Consider the following 18622-nt stretch of genomic DNA (forward strand, 5'->3'; position numbering starts at 1 on the left):
AACTCATAGAATATCAATTGCAGTGTTTCAGTCAACTGAGGCATCAATGGAAACCCTCACTGGTTATGCTAAGAAATATGAAGACTGATACCTGGCCATGTGTCTAGAAGACATCTATATTTGTTCTTATTTTTTTAAAGTGGCCCAATAAAGGGTGGAAATTATCTAAAAATATCTGTAATATTTCATGACACTAAAGTTTTGCTGAAGATAACTAAAAAAAATACAATAATAGCAGTGTGCCTAGAGAGAAAAAACAGAAATTTAAACTGGAATCAGAAGAGAGATCATGTCATTTTTTTTTTACATCAGATGTACCTCTGCTGAAAACATAGAATACCCAAAAGATGTCACTTGTTTTTTCTTGAGTATTTTATGACTGTGAAGATCAGCAGAAAATATGATTAACATTACACAGAATGCGAATGGCAGGCTATTTCAGTGTGCTCATGAGGATTTTGTACACCGACCAAGATGTAGTTCTCCCAACAGAACAAGGGTTTAAAATCAGGAAAACTATATTTCAGGGTGTGTGTTTGGGTTGTTTTCTTTGCCGTACTTAGTGTGTGTGCTGAGCGAATGCTGTGAGAAGCTGGATTGTGTGAAGGAGACAAGACATCAGGATCAGAGGAAGGCTTATTAACAATTTGAAATCTTCAGGTGTTATAGCCTTATTTGTTGAAATTGAGACTATTTGAAGGCATTGCTTATGAAGATCAAAGACTCTAGCCTTCAGTATGGATTACAACTCAATGTGAAGAGGGCAGACATCTTCACAATTGGACCGATAGATAGCATTATGATAAACAAAGAAAAGATGGAAGCTTTCAAGGATTTCATTCTACTTGCATCCACAAACAATACTCATGGAAGCAGCACTTAAGAAACTGATTGATTAGCAGTTAAGAAATAAAATCACAGGAGAAACGTGTTCCATACATTTTAAACTGTTAATAACCAAAGGTGTCTCTTTGAGGCCTAAGGTGAGACTGACCCAAGCCCTGGTATTTTCACTTGTCTCACATGGATTTGAAAGATGGATAATGAAAAAGGAAAATTGATAACATTTGAGTCATGATGTTGACGAGAATATTGAAAGTGCTATGACCTGCCAGAACCACAGCTACAAATCTATCTTGAAATAACTACAGGCAGAATACTCCTTAGAGGCAAAGATGGCAAGATTTGTCTCAAGTATATTTAGAACATTATCAAGAAAAGCCAGTCCCTGGGGAAAACATAGGTTTATTAAATAATTATTTTAAATTATTTATAAAATTCATTATAAAATATGTTTAATTAATAAACATGTTTATTAAAGGCCTATTGAAAAGGATGAAGACCTCAGTCAGATGGATTGACATGGTGGCTGCAACAATGGACTCAGACATCAAGCAAAAATGAGAATGGCACATGACCACCTGATGTTTCTTTTGGTTGTATGTGGTGTCTCTCAGAGTAGGAACCATGTGGATGGCATCCAACAGTAACAATATAGCATGATGTTACTGTGGTGGTTACATAATTAGGTGTCAGATTGAGGATTAAGAGTGTAGGGGTGGAGTCTACCTGTCAATCAGGCTCTAGCCAATGAGACCTCTGTGTGGGCGTGACCTTCTCCTGAGGATTCTGGGAACTCCTGTATTTTCCTTCTTGAAGGTAGGAGACACACTCTCTTGGCTCACTTCTTTGGAGATATCCCTCTGGAGAAAACACACAGACAGAGGATGATGGAGCCAGACCTCTGGAGCAGGAGAAGCCATGTGGAGACCTCTGCCAGCACTGAGATGCTTACTGTGCCACTAGATCCACAAGACTGCCTACCCACTGGCCTGTGATCTTCCTGAATTCTGCATTATTGCATATGTTTCATGAGTCTGAAGAGGATTTAGAGATTGGTATTGGACATATGGGCTAATATCACACTTATGGACTTGATCTGGACTGGGCTGGGATGTTTTCTCAATATTCAACTGATCTTGTATATAAAGCTCTTTCTTATACACATATGCGTGTCTATGAATTTGTTTTTCTTCTGGGACTAACACAGTTGTCATTAGCATTCCTACTCAAATGATTAATTTATTGAGTTCTTGCTGGGCATCAGACATTGGACTAAAAAGTCTACATACACAGGGATATCCGCCTCCAAAAAACACTCTGGAAAATATCTCCTCCGGTGTAGCTTTCATAGCACACATTCTTCCCACTAGGCGAGCATCAAGCAGCCCACTCTGAGGTAGTTGATCCAGTGGCACCATCTGGGAAGGTTCTCTGTGGTCATTGTGCATTTTTTCATAAAAGCAGTTTCTCTTTGTGATGGCTGACTTAAGAGAACAGTGTGTGGCTGTGAAATTACGTTTTCTGCTGGGGAAAATGCTGCAGAAATGGTTGTGTTGTTGAACACAGCTTACAAGGAAGGACAGCATTAGGGGAAAAACTCAAGTGCACGAGTGGTTTTCTCATTTCATAAAGTTGAAATGTTGATTGATGACAAACCTGTTTCTGGAAGTATATCAACTCCCTGAGTGTCTGAAAATGTTGACAAAATTCATGCATTCATGCTCTAAGACAGATGATGGACCATTGCAGAGATGGGGAAATTATCTGGATTATCTTGGAGCTCAGTTCAGCGAATTTTAACACAAAATTTGGGAACTAGAAATGTCAATCTAAATTTTCTGACTAGCAAAACGAGCATTCAGTGGAAACATGCTGTGCTTTGAAAGAAGAGCTCCAAAGTGACCCAGACATTTAATTCAAGGTCATTACTGGTGATGAGACGTAGTGCTTCTCTGATGACTGAAAGCAAACGCCAATCAAGCCAGTGGAAAATGCCATCTTCACTTGCCAAAAAACAAACCTCAACAAGTGAAATCAGCAATCAAGATGATGCTCATTTGTTTTTTGCTCTGAGGAGAATGGTGCACTTGGAGTTCGTTCCACCAGTTCAGACTGTTAATCAAATTTTATATTTAGAGGTCTGAAAAATTATGTAACAGTGTGTGACCAAAAGGCCTGATTTGTGGCAGATGGAAGACTGTGTTTGTAACCAAGACTATGCACCTGCTCACACAGCTTCTCAGTGCACCAGTTTGGGGCAAGAAAAGCCATGCCTTTCTTGCTCCACACACCTTAGACATCTGACCTTACTCTGTGAGACTCCATGAATGTAGAGGGACATGAAAACACAGTGATTTGATGATGTAGAAGAGATGAAGAAAAAAGAGGGAGATGCTGTCAGCCGTCCAAACAAGATGAGCTTGAAAAATGTTTCCAAGTGTGGACTTGCATATTTGACAAATGTTTTAAGTATAATGTCAAGAACTTTGAAAGTAATAAGCCTGTTTTGTAAAAAAAAAAAAAGAAATTAAATACATAGCTTTATAAAAATCTTCCATGGAGGTTACACACTCATATATTATTTGCATATATTATCAATTCTCTCTCAATCGCACACACACAAAACACCAAATTAAAGAAGAGATTGGTATTTCCATTACTATAAGAATTATTTTCATTCTATGTTTAAAAATAAATGACCTTAATTTTGAACTTGAGTCCTCTAAATCTCAGTTTATCAAACTTACAATCAGGAACACATTCTCAGAACTTCATGGTTTCCATAAAATAGTTAAAAGCTGTACTCCTCTCTTAAATCATCTAACTTCTAAAAATCTATGCGCCCTTTGGGTCATCTATTTGGTCCATACCCATTTCCTTGATGCCCCCACAAGCTTCCCTGGGTTTCCCATCGTGGCTATGAATCCAGATTGACTGAAGGGCAGCGAGCGAATGTGGGAAAGTCAAGGCAGCGTTCAGATGTAGATAATACTTCTTCACTCAGTGAATTGCAGGGGCATCATGTTGCACCTCACAAATCAAAGTTTTTCCATCATTTAGAGAAGACATGGGAGCATTTAGTCTTATATAGCATAATCCAATTATAAGGTGAAAGATCCAAAACATGGTATCACAGCAGTGGACTTCTTACCTATATTGCTCATAGTAATTTGGTTTCATGAAAACAAATTTTATGCTTCATTAGATAAATGTTGTTGTTTATAGTTTATTGTTTCAGTAGTTTCTTTTCAGTATGTGTAAGCTTGTTTTGATTCCATAATTTTGTATTGCTAAAGTCATTAAGACATCTCCTTTTATGTTTGATTATGTTGAAGTCACATTAAAAAAATAATGCACGTCAATATTATCAGTGATTTTTACTTTGTATTTTTTGTGGGTTTGTTTGTTTTTCCTTCTGAAAAGTAACTTGAATAAACTATTGTGTGATGGTTTTCATGTGCTTTGTCAGTATGACATATCTTTATTATAATTTTAAACAATGATAATGGTATTCTGACTACAACATTCTTAACCTTGCCTTTATTATATATTTTTAATTTTGTCTTATTTTTTTAATATTTAAGTACTTAAAAGGTGAAATAATTATCCTTCAATTTGTATAATGTCTCAAGTTGTTCCCCTGAACCATTATTTTTAGAAATTCACATTTCTAAAATATGTTACTTTCTTTTCTATTTAGTTAAAACTTTTGGAAAATTATGACTGTTCCTACCCACTCGGGTATGGTAATAAAAAGCAGATTGTTATGTAATATAGAAAATTCAATTCATTGAATTTCTGAAATATGAAAAGATTATTTTAGAAGTAAAAGGATTTATTCAATTTTGTTTTATTACTCAAGAATTTGTTGCAAAGTTTTCAAAACTTTTCTAAAATGGCTCGATGTTTTCTCAAATTTTGCAAAATCAATCTTGAAGTTAACTATACTGAATATCCAAATGCTTTCATTCATCCTATTCTTTAAACTGGACAAAATAATGACCTCCAATTTGTTCTAATATAAATTAGTGAGAATATCTCATTTCAAACACAATGAATGTAGTAATTAGTTCCCTGTTTCTTACTTCTATTGAAGATCCTGAATCATGGGAATGTTGTATATTGAGTCAAATTGAAAAAGTTAAAAATAAAAAGACCAAATTACAATTATTGAAAACTAAATTGATCTTTCTGACATTTTAATAAAAGAATTATACTGTAAATTTAACAGTATTAGGGCAATCCAAATACTTTCTAAAAAAAGGTTTTTGCTCTTATCCTTTCCTATGCTATCATTTCATCCGTGAAAAATAAAGAAAACAAACTGAAATTCTTGGATATTTTCCTTTCTATACAAGTGTCTAGTCCATGGGCAACTGTCCCTTTCTTTTTTGAGTGGGAGAACACGTCATCTAGAACACACGGGCATTTTCAACATTACTGTCATCTTACATTCTTAGGTAAAATAAGATGCATTAACACTTCCATTTCATTTCATTATTTGAAAACGATAATGCTTTCTATTAAACTGTACTTCAACGTTCTGTTTTCTCTGCAGCGGAATGCGGCGCCTCGGCAACGAATAACGAAGGGATCTTGCTCTCTCCCAATTATCCGCTCAACTACGAAAACAAGCACGAGTGCATTTACAGCATTCAGGTTCAGGCCGGAAAGGGGATCAATATTTCAGCTAGGACATTTCATTTAGCACAAGGGGATGTCCTCAAGGTAGGTAAATTTTGACATGTTTCTATTTTAATCATTTTGCCATTCAGTATTCATCATTTAAAATGTATATACATATATTTTAAATGTATATTTATTTTATCATCCATAATTTCAAATTATAACCTTATACATTATTATTCTTATTGAAATATAGGCTTTGTTCCCAAGATTATTTCTTATAATAAAAGTTATATTTTCATTTTATAATAAATATATTTGAATATTTCATGAACAACAGAATAAAGAAGTTCATATTCCCAACAACATATTCAGTAAATATCACTGGTAAAACAATGAACATTTAATTAGTCATTACCTTAAGAAATATAGTGAATGTTTTCATTCTTTTTCTACTAAATAACTTACTTATCTTCATTGACTTAGGAAGACTTATTTGAATGTGAGATTGAAAATCAAGTGAATTTAATATTTAAATTATACCACAGGGAAGAATTGTCTGGAAAAATACTTTTTTTCTTAGAAAAATTTCTCGTGATAACTATGCCCTAGTACATAACAACTGATGCTTTATGGATTGCTCATAAAATAAACATTAATTGGACTTAGTATGAATGGATATATTTATTAATTTGGATAGAAATTCTGATAAAATAACAAATTATGGCATTCCTAAATTTTCTGGTGAGTCTAAATGTAAAATCTAGATACAAAATAATAACTATAGATTCTATAAATATCCTAGAATATTTGTAAGAATATTCACTATTCCTTATATAATTGAAATAATTAAATGACCTCGTTCTTTAGAAATAAATCATTAGGCAAATAAACAGTCCCATATTTATGTGTATTTTGTAATTTGCTGTGCTAAATATCAACATTTATTTTTAGAATAAAACCACTTCTAAAATACTTATTTAAATAATTAAAATAAATTATGTCTATTTTATAATATCCAAGAAATTCTTAGAGAAAATGAGAAATTAATCTTAATACTATAAGTAATTTGACAAGTATGAAGTGATTGGTTTTTAAGTTGTGGTTTTTTTTCTGTGCACAACTTGTTTCTTAGGATGACATCTTCACAGGATTACCTGAAGGAAAAGTTGTGATTTTTAAATTACTTGCTATCTTCCCTTTTTATATATTACATCATTTTCATAATTGATGACTCTCTAATACAAACTCATTTTATGCATTATAATATTTGTATAGCTGTTGGGAGAGATTACTCATAACTGTTTAAATTTTAATATTGATTTGGGTTCAGAGTATGCATTCACACTTTATGCACTCGTTCACAATAGGGAAGAGAATTTCACTTTATAAAACTTTTTACCTCCAGCTCATGGTACTGTGTTCTTCTTTTAAAATAAGTTGTATTCTCCAAATCATGCTTAGCATTTAAATTAATGGTAAACATATTCTTAGAATCAAAGCAAATAACTATTCTGTCTCAACCTGCAAGAAGGGCAAGTACCAAAGCACAGAAAAGATATACATTCCTATCCAATAATTACATCACATGCACACCAATAATGATTGCATTGGATCCAAAAATTAGAAAGTGCTTCCTGATACCAGCCCATGCTTTGTCCTTCTATGATGCCCGAAATTCACCTCATAATCTTGTTTAATAAATGATTCGTGCTATTTAGAAAGTCCATTTAGAATGATGGATGATCCCTTTTCAAAAATAAAAATTCCCTAGAAAAATTTAAGTCAATCATATTTTAGTGTGAAATCTGTTCCTTGAGTGCTTCCTGACAAATGTCTTACCGTTTTATAGAAAGGCATATATGCATCTGTGCACTTTTTACCTTGAGATAAGGCAAGACCTTAATATTATATGACAAAATGAAGATGTGGTAAGAGATTAGTTAAGGCAGAAGAAGCTAAATTTAAGTCCATTTAATTGATTTCTTTAAATACATATTGATCTTTTCATGAGTATAAATTTTAAGAGTTATATTCCCAGCAACATTTCAGGTTTAAATATTTTCTTGGAAAATTTTGCTCCTCAAATTTGAAAAGATTATATACTAAATATTACAATATAAAAACACCATTTAATTATTACCCTACTTTCCTTGGGTTCATTCTGATTTTCAATAAAACCTCAAATTACTGTGGCACATAGCTTCAAGAAGTCACTCCACAGAGACATTTCGGAGCCGAGATCCTTCCGTATCTGACGCTTCACAGACGCCAGTGTATGTATGGTGCATGATGCTCTCATATGGCACCTCACTCCACCTATTTGATTGATATACAGTTCTTAAGTCAGGAATGTCCACCACCAACATAGGCACAAGCAGAAAGAAGTGGCCTGCAAAGGACAAATGGGTGATCCTCGCAGATTATGGATCTCAAATTCCTCTCAGGATGCAAAGATATGTGACAAACTATAATCTAGCTCTTGGTACCTTCCTTACTAAATCTAGTAGAGTTAGTCCCTTGGTCTCTGCCTTGCTACCTGGGTCTCGGTGCTGATTCTCTACTCTTCTCTGCGGTCTCAGAAAGGCTCGTCTCTCTCTTCTTCCTGAATCAGTGCCTCTGCCACCTTGGACAGGAATCTATAATGTGATATATGATGATCAAATTAGATCTCTCTCTGCTTCTCTACTCTTACATGCTCAGTGAAATGACAAAACTGACTGATCCCCTGTTAGTGTTTCACATATCTTATTTGTCTCTTCTCACCCAATTGTTTGCTAAGAGTTTCATAGACATGGAGAGAAGAGCCATGTCATGTAGTTTCACATCACAACTTATTTTTCCCGTCTGTTTGAACTAGATCTTGGTCCTAATAAATAGGAAAACAATGTAGGTCATTATAGGCTGCTCCTTGGCCAACATTTTAAATTATTTCATTTCTTTTTTCAGCATGATTGACTATGTTCTTTAGAATCACATATATTTTTGCAATCCCTATCTGAGAATAAAGTTTAGAGGAGTATATTTATAATGGATACTGACAAAAGCAATAACAAAGAGCAAATTGACCGTCTACATGTGTCTGTTTAGTTTCTTTGTACTCACATAGACACACTAGATGAAATCACAAAGTATTGCTATATTCGTGAGTTTAATCCAAAAATACACATATTTTTCAAATATGTATCTGTGATCACTGGATGACTGTAGACAAGTTCTCTCAGGGATAACACATTTTAGTCTAGTGAGGATGCATAAACGAAAAATCCAATCTAATGAGTGACTTCCAAGAAGATCTGCTGGTTCAGTTAACTACCAGGCAGAGACGTCAATTCAGAAAGTTATAGTGACCTTTCTTTGAGATTCCAAAGGCATAATCTTGATATATTTCCTTAAAATCTAGAGAATTACCATTAATAAGAAGATTTAAGTAAATTCAAAACTTTGATGAAAAAGGCTGTTAAAGTTTGTTTTGTTGGTTTTCCCTTCATGACACTCCATCTGCTCTTTTGTTGATGAAACAGGGTTGTCCTTTGAAAATTTCATGGGAGAACCTTACCCCATCCACTCAAAGCTCAGGTCTTGTCCCTTTGGATTTCTTTTCTTTATTTTACAAAACTCAAAGTATACTTAAGAGGAATATGATTTGAGCTCCTCTAAGTTGCCAAAATTGCCTATATGATTTTTTTTGTAAATAGAAGAGTGTAGAATTCTTTGGAGAAGAAATACACATGCAAATCACATCTAATGATCTATGTACACCTAGATAGAACATATTCAGAAACTGCAGCTTCACATTTCAACAAACTTTAATAAACATTTTTGATTGCATAGATAGATAGATAAATTTTCTCTCTGGTGCTACACAGACCTGAATCTGTTTTTTTAAACTCCTGATTGGCCCCTCCTGCCCTGTTTCTCATTTCTCTTCCTTTTTGTTTTATTTTTTTCACTATAGGCTCACTTAGTTATTTTTAATTAAGTTTGAAGTTTATATCAATGAATTTCAAGCATAAAATATTATGTGATTCCTATAAGGATTATATATTTTTTGCTTTTAATCAATTTTATTTCCTGGGCCTCACTCTCAGAAATCTCACTCCATAGTCTAGGGGAAATGTTTCATTTGTCTAGGACTGATTTTATGGATTTTAATGAAGTAAATAACTTTAATTTATGATCAACAGCATGATTAATCATGCATATGTATTTTTCCTTGATTCTAGGGTAAATGAAGAGTACAACACAGCAGAATATTTTACTTTTAAGAGTAGCACATAATTCATCTAAATAATAGAAATTCACTTTAATAAAAATTTACCTAAACTTTAGTTATCAGCTATATACCAAATTGGTAATTTTTACTACAAAATACGTTGGTGAATTTATGTCATTTGTGGGAAAATGATAAATAATCTTGCTCAGAAGCCAACAAAAAGTTCCCCTTGTACAGGCAGTACATTTTTTAGCTACTAAGGGATGGTTCTAGAAGTGCAAGAAGGGAAGGAAGGAATGGAGAAAATGAAAGAGGAAAGGTGGGAAAAGATTTTAATACATAATAATTCTAGCTTGAAGTACACACAGTGGAATGGACATCTTGTCTCATCCATACTGGATTGAACAAGTAGTGGCACATAAGTATCATTTAAGAATACATCATTTTTTCAATTTGTTTACTTAGAGGATATTTCAATATTCTCTGTTAACTATGAAAAACATAGTGCATTATAATTTATACTAACAATATGACGAATATATAGCCTGTTGATTCCTGGCCACCGCTTGTCTGCAAGTTTGTGAGCCTTTGTGGCTTGTGTATTGCTATGAGGGTAAAAGCTATGTCATTGGTATTTTAAATGCCAGCAGGTTCACACAAAGTGAACAGGTTTTAGCAAACCTTACAAACCTAGAGGAGAAGGAATCGGCTGCCCACGGTGGAGGAAGTAGCCACTGAAAACTTTAGGCATAGACTCAAATATTGTTAGACAAAGAACGCCAAATAACTGAAAGAATATTGTCAGAGAGAGTGTCAGAGGATGGGCCTCTCAAGCCAGAAGAGAGTCTAAATGTGACTGAGGCAAAACTGCTTGCTCAAAGCAGAGTCAACTATGGGGACATTGAAAGGGGGTAGCATGTGGAAGCAAAGCCTTCAGGATCTTAACTGATGGAATACAATCGAAATGTTGAATCACTGCAAGCATTTATTTGTCTATGTTAGAAATCTGGAAGACAGTTATTTGGCCAATGAAATGGAAGAGATCATATTTGTACACATGCCAAAGAAATGTGACCCAAAGAAAGCTCAAATTATAGAACAATGTCATTAACATCAAATGCAAGTAAAATTTTGCTGGAGATAATCCAACAAATGTTACAGTAGGGCATTTACAGGGACCTGTCATAAGTGCTGGGGCTAACTGTGAACCTAGCCATCAATTGTCCATATACAAGTTTCAGTTGAAGTTGAATAAATTTAAAACAAATCGAAAGAGCCAAAATCTGACCTTGAAAATAACCCATCTGTATATATAGAACACATCAAGAATACATATGATTTATTAAACACTAATGTAGCTTTTGTTTTACTTTCTGCTGTTGCTTTGTGGAAGGGATAGGCGGAATAAACAAGCCAGAAGAGAGAACAATGGGATGACAGTTCCGGGGGGACATGGGGGTAGGGGTGGCGGGGAAAAGGAAGAGGGTGTTAGAAGCCCAGGGACAAGGGGATAACAAGTGATCAAAAATCAGTCTCAAGCAGGGTATGGGAGGTCTGACAGGGTTGGATCAAGGGCAATGTAACTGAAAGGAATTCCTAAAACCCAAATAAAGGCAGAACATGATAGTGGGACAAGAGGAAAGTACAAGAAACAAGAACTAGGAGGCAAAAGGTAGTCATAAAGATTTAAATACAGACATATAAGATGTAGATATATTTATATATGACGAGGGGGGAATATCTATATTTATAGGTTTAGTATTAAGGAAACAGGTGGACAGTGGACCCCTGCTCAAGTACTCCCTCAACACAAGAACACTTTGTTCTAACAATTCGGCAGTCTGAGATTCTCACCTGCCTGGCACAATCACTGATGACAATGGGTGCATGGGCAAATGTGGTGAAGAAAGCTAATGGTGCCTGGCTACCAAAAGATATAGTACCTGAAGTCGCTGAAGACAATGGGTGCACAAGAAAATGTGGTGAAGAACGCTGATAGTGCCCAGCTACCAAAAGATATAGCCCCTGAAATCTTAAAGACCTGAAGATAAACAAGCAGCCACCTAGCTGAGAGACAACAAAACCCACAAGGAAGAAGCATGCCTGCCTGTCCCAACTAGATCACTGAGGACAAAGTGGGTGCATAAGCAAAAGTTGTGAACAAAGCTGATGGTATTTGGCTATCAAATGATATAGCATCAGGGGTCTTAAAGGCTGGAAGATAAACAAGGGGCCATCTAACTGGAAAACAACAAAGCCCACATGGAAAATGCACACCAGCCTGTGAGACGACAAGGCATCAAAGGGATCAGGCATCAGGCATCAAAGACAAAAAAAATCATAGCATTGTGAATGAGGGAGTGAAGAGTGGGGACTCAGGGCCCATCTGGGGAAATTGGACATCTCCTTGCAGAAGGGCTGTGGGGAGGTGATGAACCAATCAGAGTGTAGTGTAGCAACGATGAAAGATACAATTTTCCTCTAGTTCTTGAATGCTTCTTCCCCCCCACTATCATGATCACAATTCTACCTTACATAACCAGCTGGACCGGGAGATGTATACTGGCACAGATAGGAACTGTAAATCCAGAGAATCCAGGACAGATGAACTCCTCAGGAATAGTAGTGAGAGTGGCGATATGGGGAAGGTGGAGGGAGGGTGAGGAAGAAATGGGAAACAGATGACTAGGTCTACATGTAACTTCCTCCATGAAAAATGGACAGCAGAGAACTGGGTTAGGAAGACATTGGATGGTGTAAGATAGGATAAAATAATAGTTATTTATATATTATCAATGGGGAAGGGAGGAAGGAGGGAGGGGAAAATGAGGAGCTGATACCAAGGGCTCAAGTAGAAAGCAGGTGTTTTGAGAATGATGATGGCAACATATATACAAATGTGCTGGACACAAATGATGTATGTACGGATTTTACAAAGATTTGTATGAGCCCCTAATAAAGTGATTTTTTAAAAATAAAACAAAACAAAAAACACACTAATGACAGATGACTTGATGAATTCTATGATGACACCAAGACTATTATGTATGAAAGAAATTTTTTTAAAACATTCAAAAGTCAGAAAAGAAATAGAAGACCAACGTGACTGACTGAAGAGACTGAAATTTGCTGTTGACATAGTGCAACTAAAGCAAATAGTAAAAAAAAAGAAAAAGGATGCAGTTAAGAGCTGAACACAAAACTTTAAAGGCCAGCTTGAGAAGACAGAGTAGATTAATATAATGAAATGTACAAAGACATACAGTTTTAAAGCTAAAAGGTAAGAACATGCTCAGCATATCTCAAGCTAAAAGAATTAAAGAAAACCTAAGTCTCGATTGAAATATTGAAGAATGCCAAGGGCAAAATAGTGATGGATACAGGAAGTATCAAAAGAAGAAATATAGAGTCTCTGCGCCAAAAATAATTGGTCCACATTCAGCCATTTTGAGTTTAACGTAGGATTAAGAATCAGTGGAATCAAAGGAAGAAGTCCAAACCACATGAAGGCATCATCAACAAGTGAGACTTCAGGAATTGACCCAACCCTAATTGAAATGTTTCCAACAAGCTCATGAAGCCGTGGAAGCACACAAGGATGTGAAGAAATTTGAAAGTCAGTAACTGACTAGAAGAGATCCCTATTTGTGGCTCATTTTAAAAACTTGCCTCAACAGATTGAGGAGAGTATCAAATATAACATCACATGCAAGTAATAATAATATCACATGCAAGTAAAATTTTGGTGAAGAGAATTCAACAATGGATGCATAATATCAACTGGGACTTGCCATAAATTGAAGCTGGGTTTAGATTAGGATATATATGAGATTTATCATTGTTGATGTCAGAGGAGTCTTGGCTGAAAGCAGAAAGTACAATAAAAATGTTTACTTGTATTGACTACACAAAGACATTCAATTGTGTGAATCTTAATCAAATATGGATAGTTTTGAGAATAATGGGAATTCCAGAACATAATTGTACTCATGTAGAATCTATACATGGACCAAAAGGCAATCGTTCTGACAGAGCTGGGGAATTCTGCATGTTTTAAAATCAAGAAATGTGCAAGAGTTATGTGTTTTATTATACTTCTACATCTATATGCTGGGCAATCATGCTCAGTAGCTGGGCTATGAAAAGTAAAACATGGAATCAAGGTTAGGAGAAAGCTTACGAAAATCCTGTGATAAGCAGATGACACAACCTTGTGTTATGACATTGAATATTAAGCACTTGCTGCTGAAAATCAAACAGTACAGACTTTAGCATGTATTGCTTTTCTTTTTGCATTAAAAGATAATTTATTGGGGGCTCTGATAGCTCTTATAACAGTCCATACATCAAATAAATCAAGCATATGTATACATATGTTGCCATCATTATTTTCTGAACATTTACTTGCTATTTTAGCCCCTGATAGCAGTTCCTCTTTTTATCCTTCTCTGCTCCCCTCCCACCCTTTTACCCCTTGATAAAATATAAATTATTATTGTTTTCATATCTTACACCAACCACTCTCTCCCCCCATGGTTTCTGTTGTTTGTGCCCCTTGGGGGTGTGTGGTTATGTGTTGATCATTGCGATTGGTTCCCCCTTCCTCCCCTCCCTACTTTCCCTCTTTCCCTCCTGGTACGGCTATTCCCAATTCTGTTCCTGAGGGGTTTATCTGACCTGGATCTCATGTGTCTTGAGCTCTTATCTGTACCAGTGTACCCTTCTCCAGTATAGCCCACAGTGAAAGGCAGGACTGGGGTCATGATAGTGAGAAGGTGAGGAAGCCTCAAAGAACCAGAGGAATATTGTGTGTTACATCGGTGCTATACTGCTGCCTGGTTGACTCATCCTTTCCTTGTGACCCTTCTTTGAAGTGATGGCTCATTGACTACAGATGGGTTTTGGGTCTCTGCTCCAACTCCTGTCATTTTCAGCAATATGTTTTTGTTTGTTTGTTTGAGGTTTTCTGATGCTTGTTACCTGATCCCATCGACACCTCATGATCACACAGGCTAGTGCACTTCTTCCATGTGGGCTTATTGCGTCTCTGCTAGATGGCCACTTATTTAACTTCAAGCCTTTAATACCCCCGACACTATATCTTTTGATAGCTAGGCACAATCCACTTTATTCACCACATTTGCTTATGTACCCATTTTGTTTGCTTCCTAGATCTTTCCTCTGTTACCTTTTACCTCCCTCCTGCCCCACCATCATGCTCACCCTTCCTCTGTCTCTTAGTAATTCTTCTCAGCTAGATTGATGCTGATCCACCTCCTCCAGGATCTCTACATCCTCCTGGTTGTTGATATTGCAATTCCCAATTGTTCCCCTGTCCATGGTGTTTGCTTACCACTCTTTTCCCCCATTTCCTCCTCCTCCCCGCAAGTCCCTCCAGAACCATCAGTCCCATTGCTTTCTCCTCAAGCTTGCTTCCCATGACTATCTTATATAGGTAGGAAAACCATTGATAATGGAGACAAAACAAAAAGAAAACAAAAGATTAAATAAAAAGAAAGGGAAAAAAGAGAATAATTAGGATAAAAAATAAACAAACATGCATAATTCCAGGTCTTTCTGCTGGCCGTTAGGACTACTTCCCCACTGTTCCTGGAGGAATTATGGGAATTGCCCCTCCTAGCCTGAAGTCTATTCTGGAGGTTTCTCAGGGGCTTTGTAGCTTTGTTTTGCTCCCATTGCTGATCTGTTATGTTCCCTTGTTGGTTCACCCTGCTGTAGGGGGTTCAAAATGGACTAACTCCCTGCTGTGTGTCCCAAGGATTGTCCTCTGTCATGGTATGTTCCAGTGAGGGGGCATTATGTCTCGAGCTGTTGTCACCCTGCCATCCCCTGTGCCTTAGCAGCTCTGTGCAGGGACGTCATCCTCCAAGCTTGATATGGGGTCTAGACCATCACTCTCTCTTCTTCCTTCTTGGTTTGCTTCCGTGTGGGTGTGGCAGGCCGGCCCCTCTCCCCAACCTGTAGGCTTAGCACATACTTCTAGGGAGGGGGTCAGTTTGGCTCTTACTGGGCCCAGCGTTGAAGCGTACTCTTTCTCATGGGTTGCTCCATGTGATTACGTTGTCCACAACATTTGGTGCACCATCATGGTGTCTGCATGTACACTTCCACAGATATAACCAATACTCTTCTCCTAGGTGGATTAGTGACCTGCTTCCCCAGTGCCAATGCCCCCCCCCTTTTTATCCCTCTTTTCTCCCTCCACCATTCCTCTTTTCCCCTTTCTTTGTGTTGGAATAGTATGTACATCCTGGGCTTTGGTCTAACCCCACCTGACTGCCTGTATCTCAACCAGTATACTTACTTCAGGGACACATGTGTTTGTCCTTTTGTAATTGACTAACTTCGCTTAGCATAATTTCCTCCAACTCTTCCTACGCTTCAAGTGATCGTCAGTGCTTTTTAGTGATTCTAGTATTCCATTATGTGTATGTACTAGAGTTTTCTAATTCTGGTCTATTGATGGAAATTTGGGTTATTTCCAAATTCTTTGCAATTGTGAATTGCACCACAATAAATATTGGAGTGCAGACAACTGATCGTGGTCTATTTCTTACCTCTTCTGGGAATATGCCAAGGAGATGAATAGTTGTGTCATTAGGTAGCTCAATTTCCATTTACTTTAAATATCGCCAGATCGCTTTCTACAGAGACTGTACATGTATCTCCATGACCACAAGCAGTGGAGGGGAGTTCCTGTCTTGCCACATCCCGTCCAAAATTTGTTTCTCTCTGATTTGTGCTATACTCAAGTGTGTTAGGTGATATCTCGTGGTTGTTTTAATTAGCATTTCTCTGATGGCTAATGATTGGGAGCATTTTCTCATATGTTTATTGGTCATTCAGATTTCTTCCCTACTGAAACGTCTTTTCAGGTTTTTTGTCCACTTCCTCAGGGGATTAAATGTTTTTATCTTTTTGCAGGTTAGGGGTACTGTATATTTTAGTAATAAGACCCATTTCTGTTGTGTTATATCCAAAAATCCTCTCCCAGTCTGTGGCTTCTCTTGTTACTCTCTAGGTGAAGTCTTTCAATGCACACACAGTGATTTATCCTTAATATCTCACTTATAAATTTCAGGTTCACCTGTGTGTATACCCTTCCTGATTGCAATTAGCCTTAGGTTTGTCCTGATTCCTCTGTCTGTGGTCCTCATAGTTTGAGGTTTTACTTCTAGGTTTGTGACCACCTAGAGTTTTTTCTTGTTCATGGTATGAGATAGGCATCTTGTTTCATTTTTGGATATCCATTTTTCCAGAACCAATGATGGATATCCATTGTTAAAGGGGGAATCCACCTGCCACTTGATGCTTTTGGGTCCTTTATAGAAAATCAGTTGTCTATTTGCTAATGATTTTGTTTCTGGGTTTTCTGTTCTTTTTAATTGATCAGAGTATTTGTCATTATTCTGGTACCATGCCATGCTCTTTTGACCACTGTGGCTGTGTAGTAGGTGTTAAAATCGGTAAAGCGAGCCCACCAACTTTGTCCTTCTTCTTGAGAATTCTGTGGTAATTCTTGGCTTCTTTCCTTTCCATATGAAATTGGTGCCCAGTTTTCCAATTCTTTGAAGAAGGTTGTTAATATTTGAATCAGGATAGCACTAAACATATGTAATGCCTTGGGTAAGATTGACATCTTTACTATATTGAATCTTCCGATCCATGAGCATGGGCTATTCTTCCATTTGTGGAGGTTGCTTTTGGTTTCCTGTAGTAGTGTCTTGTAGTTTTCCTAGTATAAGCCTTTTGGTTTTTTAGTTAAATATATCCCTAGACATTTCAATTTGTTCTTAGCTATTCTGAAGTGTACTGCTTTCTTGATCTCCTCTTCCATGGTCGTTTCCAATGCATATAACAAACCAGTAGACTTCTGTTTGTTAATTTTGTATCCTGACACTCCTTCATATTCCTCTATCACTATCATTAATCCTGTTGTAGAGATTTTGGGATTTTCAATTATAAGATCATGTCATCAGCAAATAGCAATAGTTTCACCTCCTGCTATCCCAGCCAGATAACTTTTATGTCCTTCTAATGTTGAATAGAAGTGAGGACAAGGTGCATCATTGCCTAGTCCCCTTTTCAGTAGAATTGTTTTGTCTGTTTTCCATAGATTATGATGTTGGCTGTTAGCTTTTTGTAGATAGCTTGTATTAATTTGACGACTTTTCCTTCCATTTCAATCTTCATGCATTTCTTAATTAGTGGGTTGGATGTTGTCAAATGCTTTTTCTGCCTATGGATATTAACATGTTATTTTTATCCTTTGTCTTATCAATGTGGTGAATAATATTTATGGATTTTAAACCATCCTAGCATCCCAGGAATGAATCCCATCTGATCATGATGGATGACATGTTTTATGCACTTTTGTATTCTAATGGCCAATATTTTTAGTATGTTTGCATCTATGTTCATTAGAGATATTGGTCTGTAGTTCTCTATTCTTGTGGGATCCTTGCTCTGAGTACCAAAGTGTTACAAGCTTCATAGAATGTGCTTGAGAATTTGCCATCTTTTTCTATTCTTTATAACAGCAGTTCTCACCTGTAGGTTGTGACCCCTTTGGGGGTTGAACAACCCTTTCACAGGGTTTTCCCAATTTATAACAGTAGCAAAATTACAGTTATGAAGTAACAATGAAAATAATGTTATGGTTGGGGAGTCACCACAACACGAGGAACTGTATTAAAGGTTCACGGCATTAGGAAGGTTGAGAACCACTGTTCTAGAATAATTTGTGAAAGATTAATGTCAGCTCTTCCCTGAGTGCTTGGTAGAATTCTCTTGTGATGCCATCTGGTCCAGTAGCTTTTTTCTTTGGTAGTTTCTTGATTACTGTCATTTTCTTCTTTTCTTATGCATCTGTTGATGTTCTAGCTGATAATCTAGCGAGGGATCGTCTTTCCAAGT

At 36.5% G+C, this 18622-nt stretch overlaps 1 protein-coding gene across 3 annotated transcripts in view; it reads left to right on the top strand.

Annotated features, from left to right (window-relative positions):
- The window catches only part of CSMD3 (CUB and Sushi multiple domains 3), a 1306760-nt gene that overhangs the window by 911781 nt on the left and 376357 nt on the right, over positions 1–18622 (top strand). For all 3 annotated transcript variants that reach the window (XM_075550585.1, XM_075550586.1, XM_075550587.1), the window contains one exon: positions 5402–5571. In XM_075550585.1, coding sequence (XP_075406700.1) covers positions 5402–5571 — 170 coding nt within the window. The remainder of the gene's footprint in view (positions 1–5401; positions 5572–18622) is intronic.

The sequence above is a fragment of the Tenrec ecaudatus genome, chromosome 5, assembly GCF_050624435.1.
Source record: "Tenrec ecaudatus isolate mTenEca1 chromosome 5, mTenEca1.hap1, whole genome shotgun sequence".
NCBI classification, from domain to species: Eukaryota; Metazoa; Chordata; class Mammalia; order Afrosoricida; family Tenrecidae; genus Tenrec; species Tenrec ecaudatus.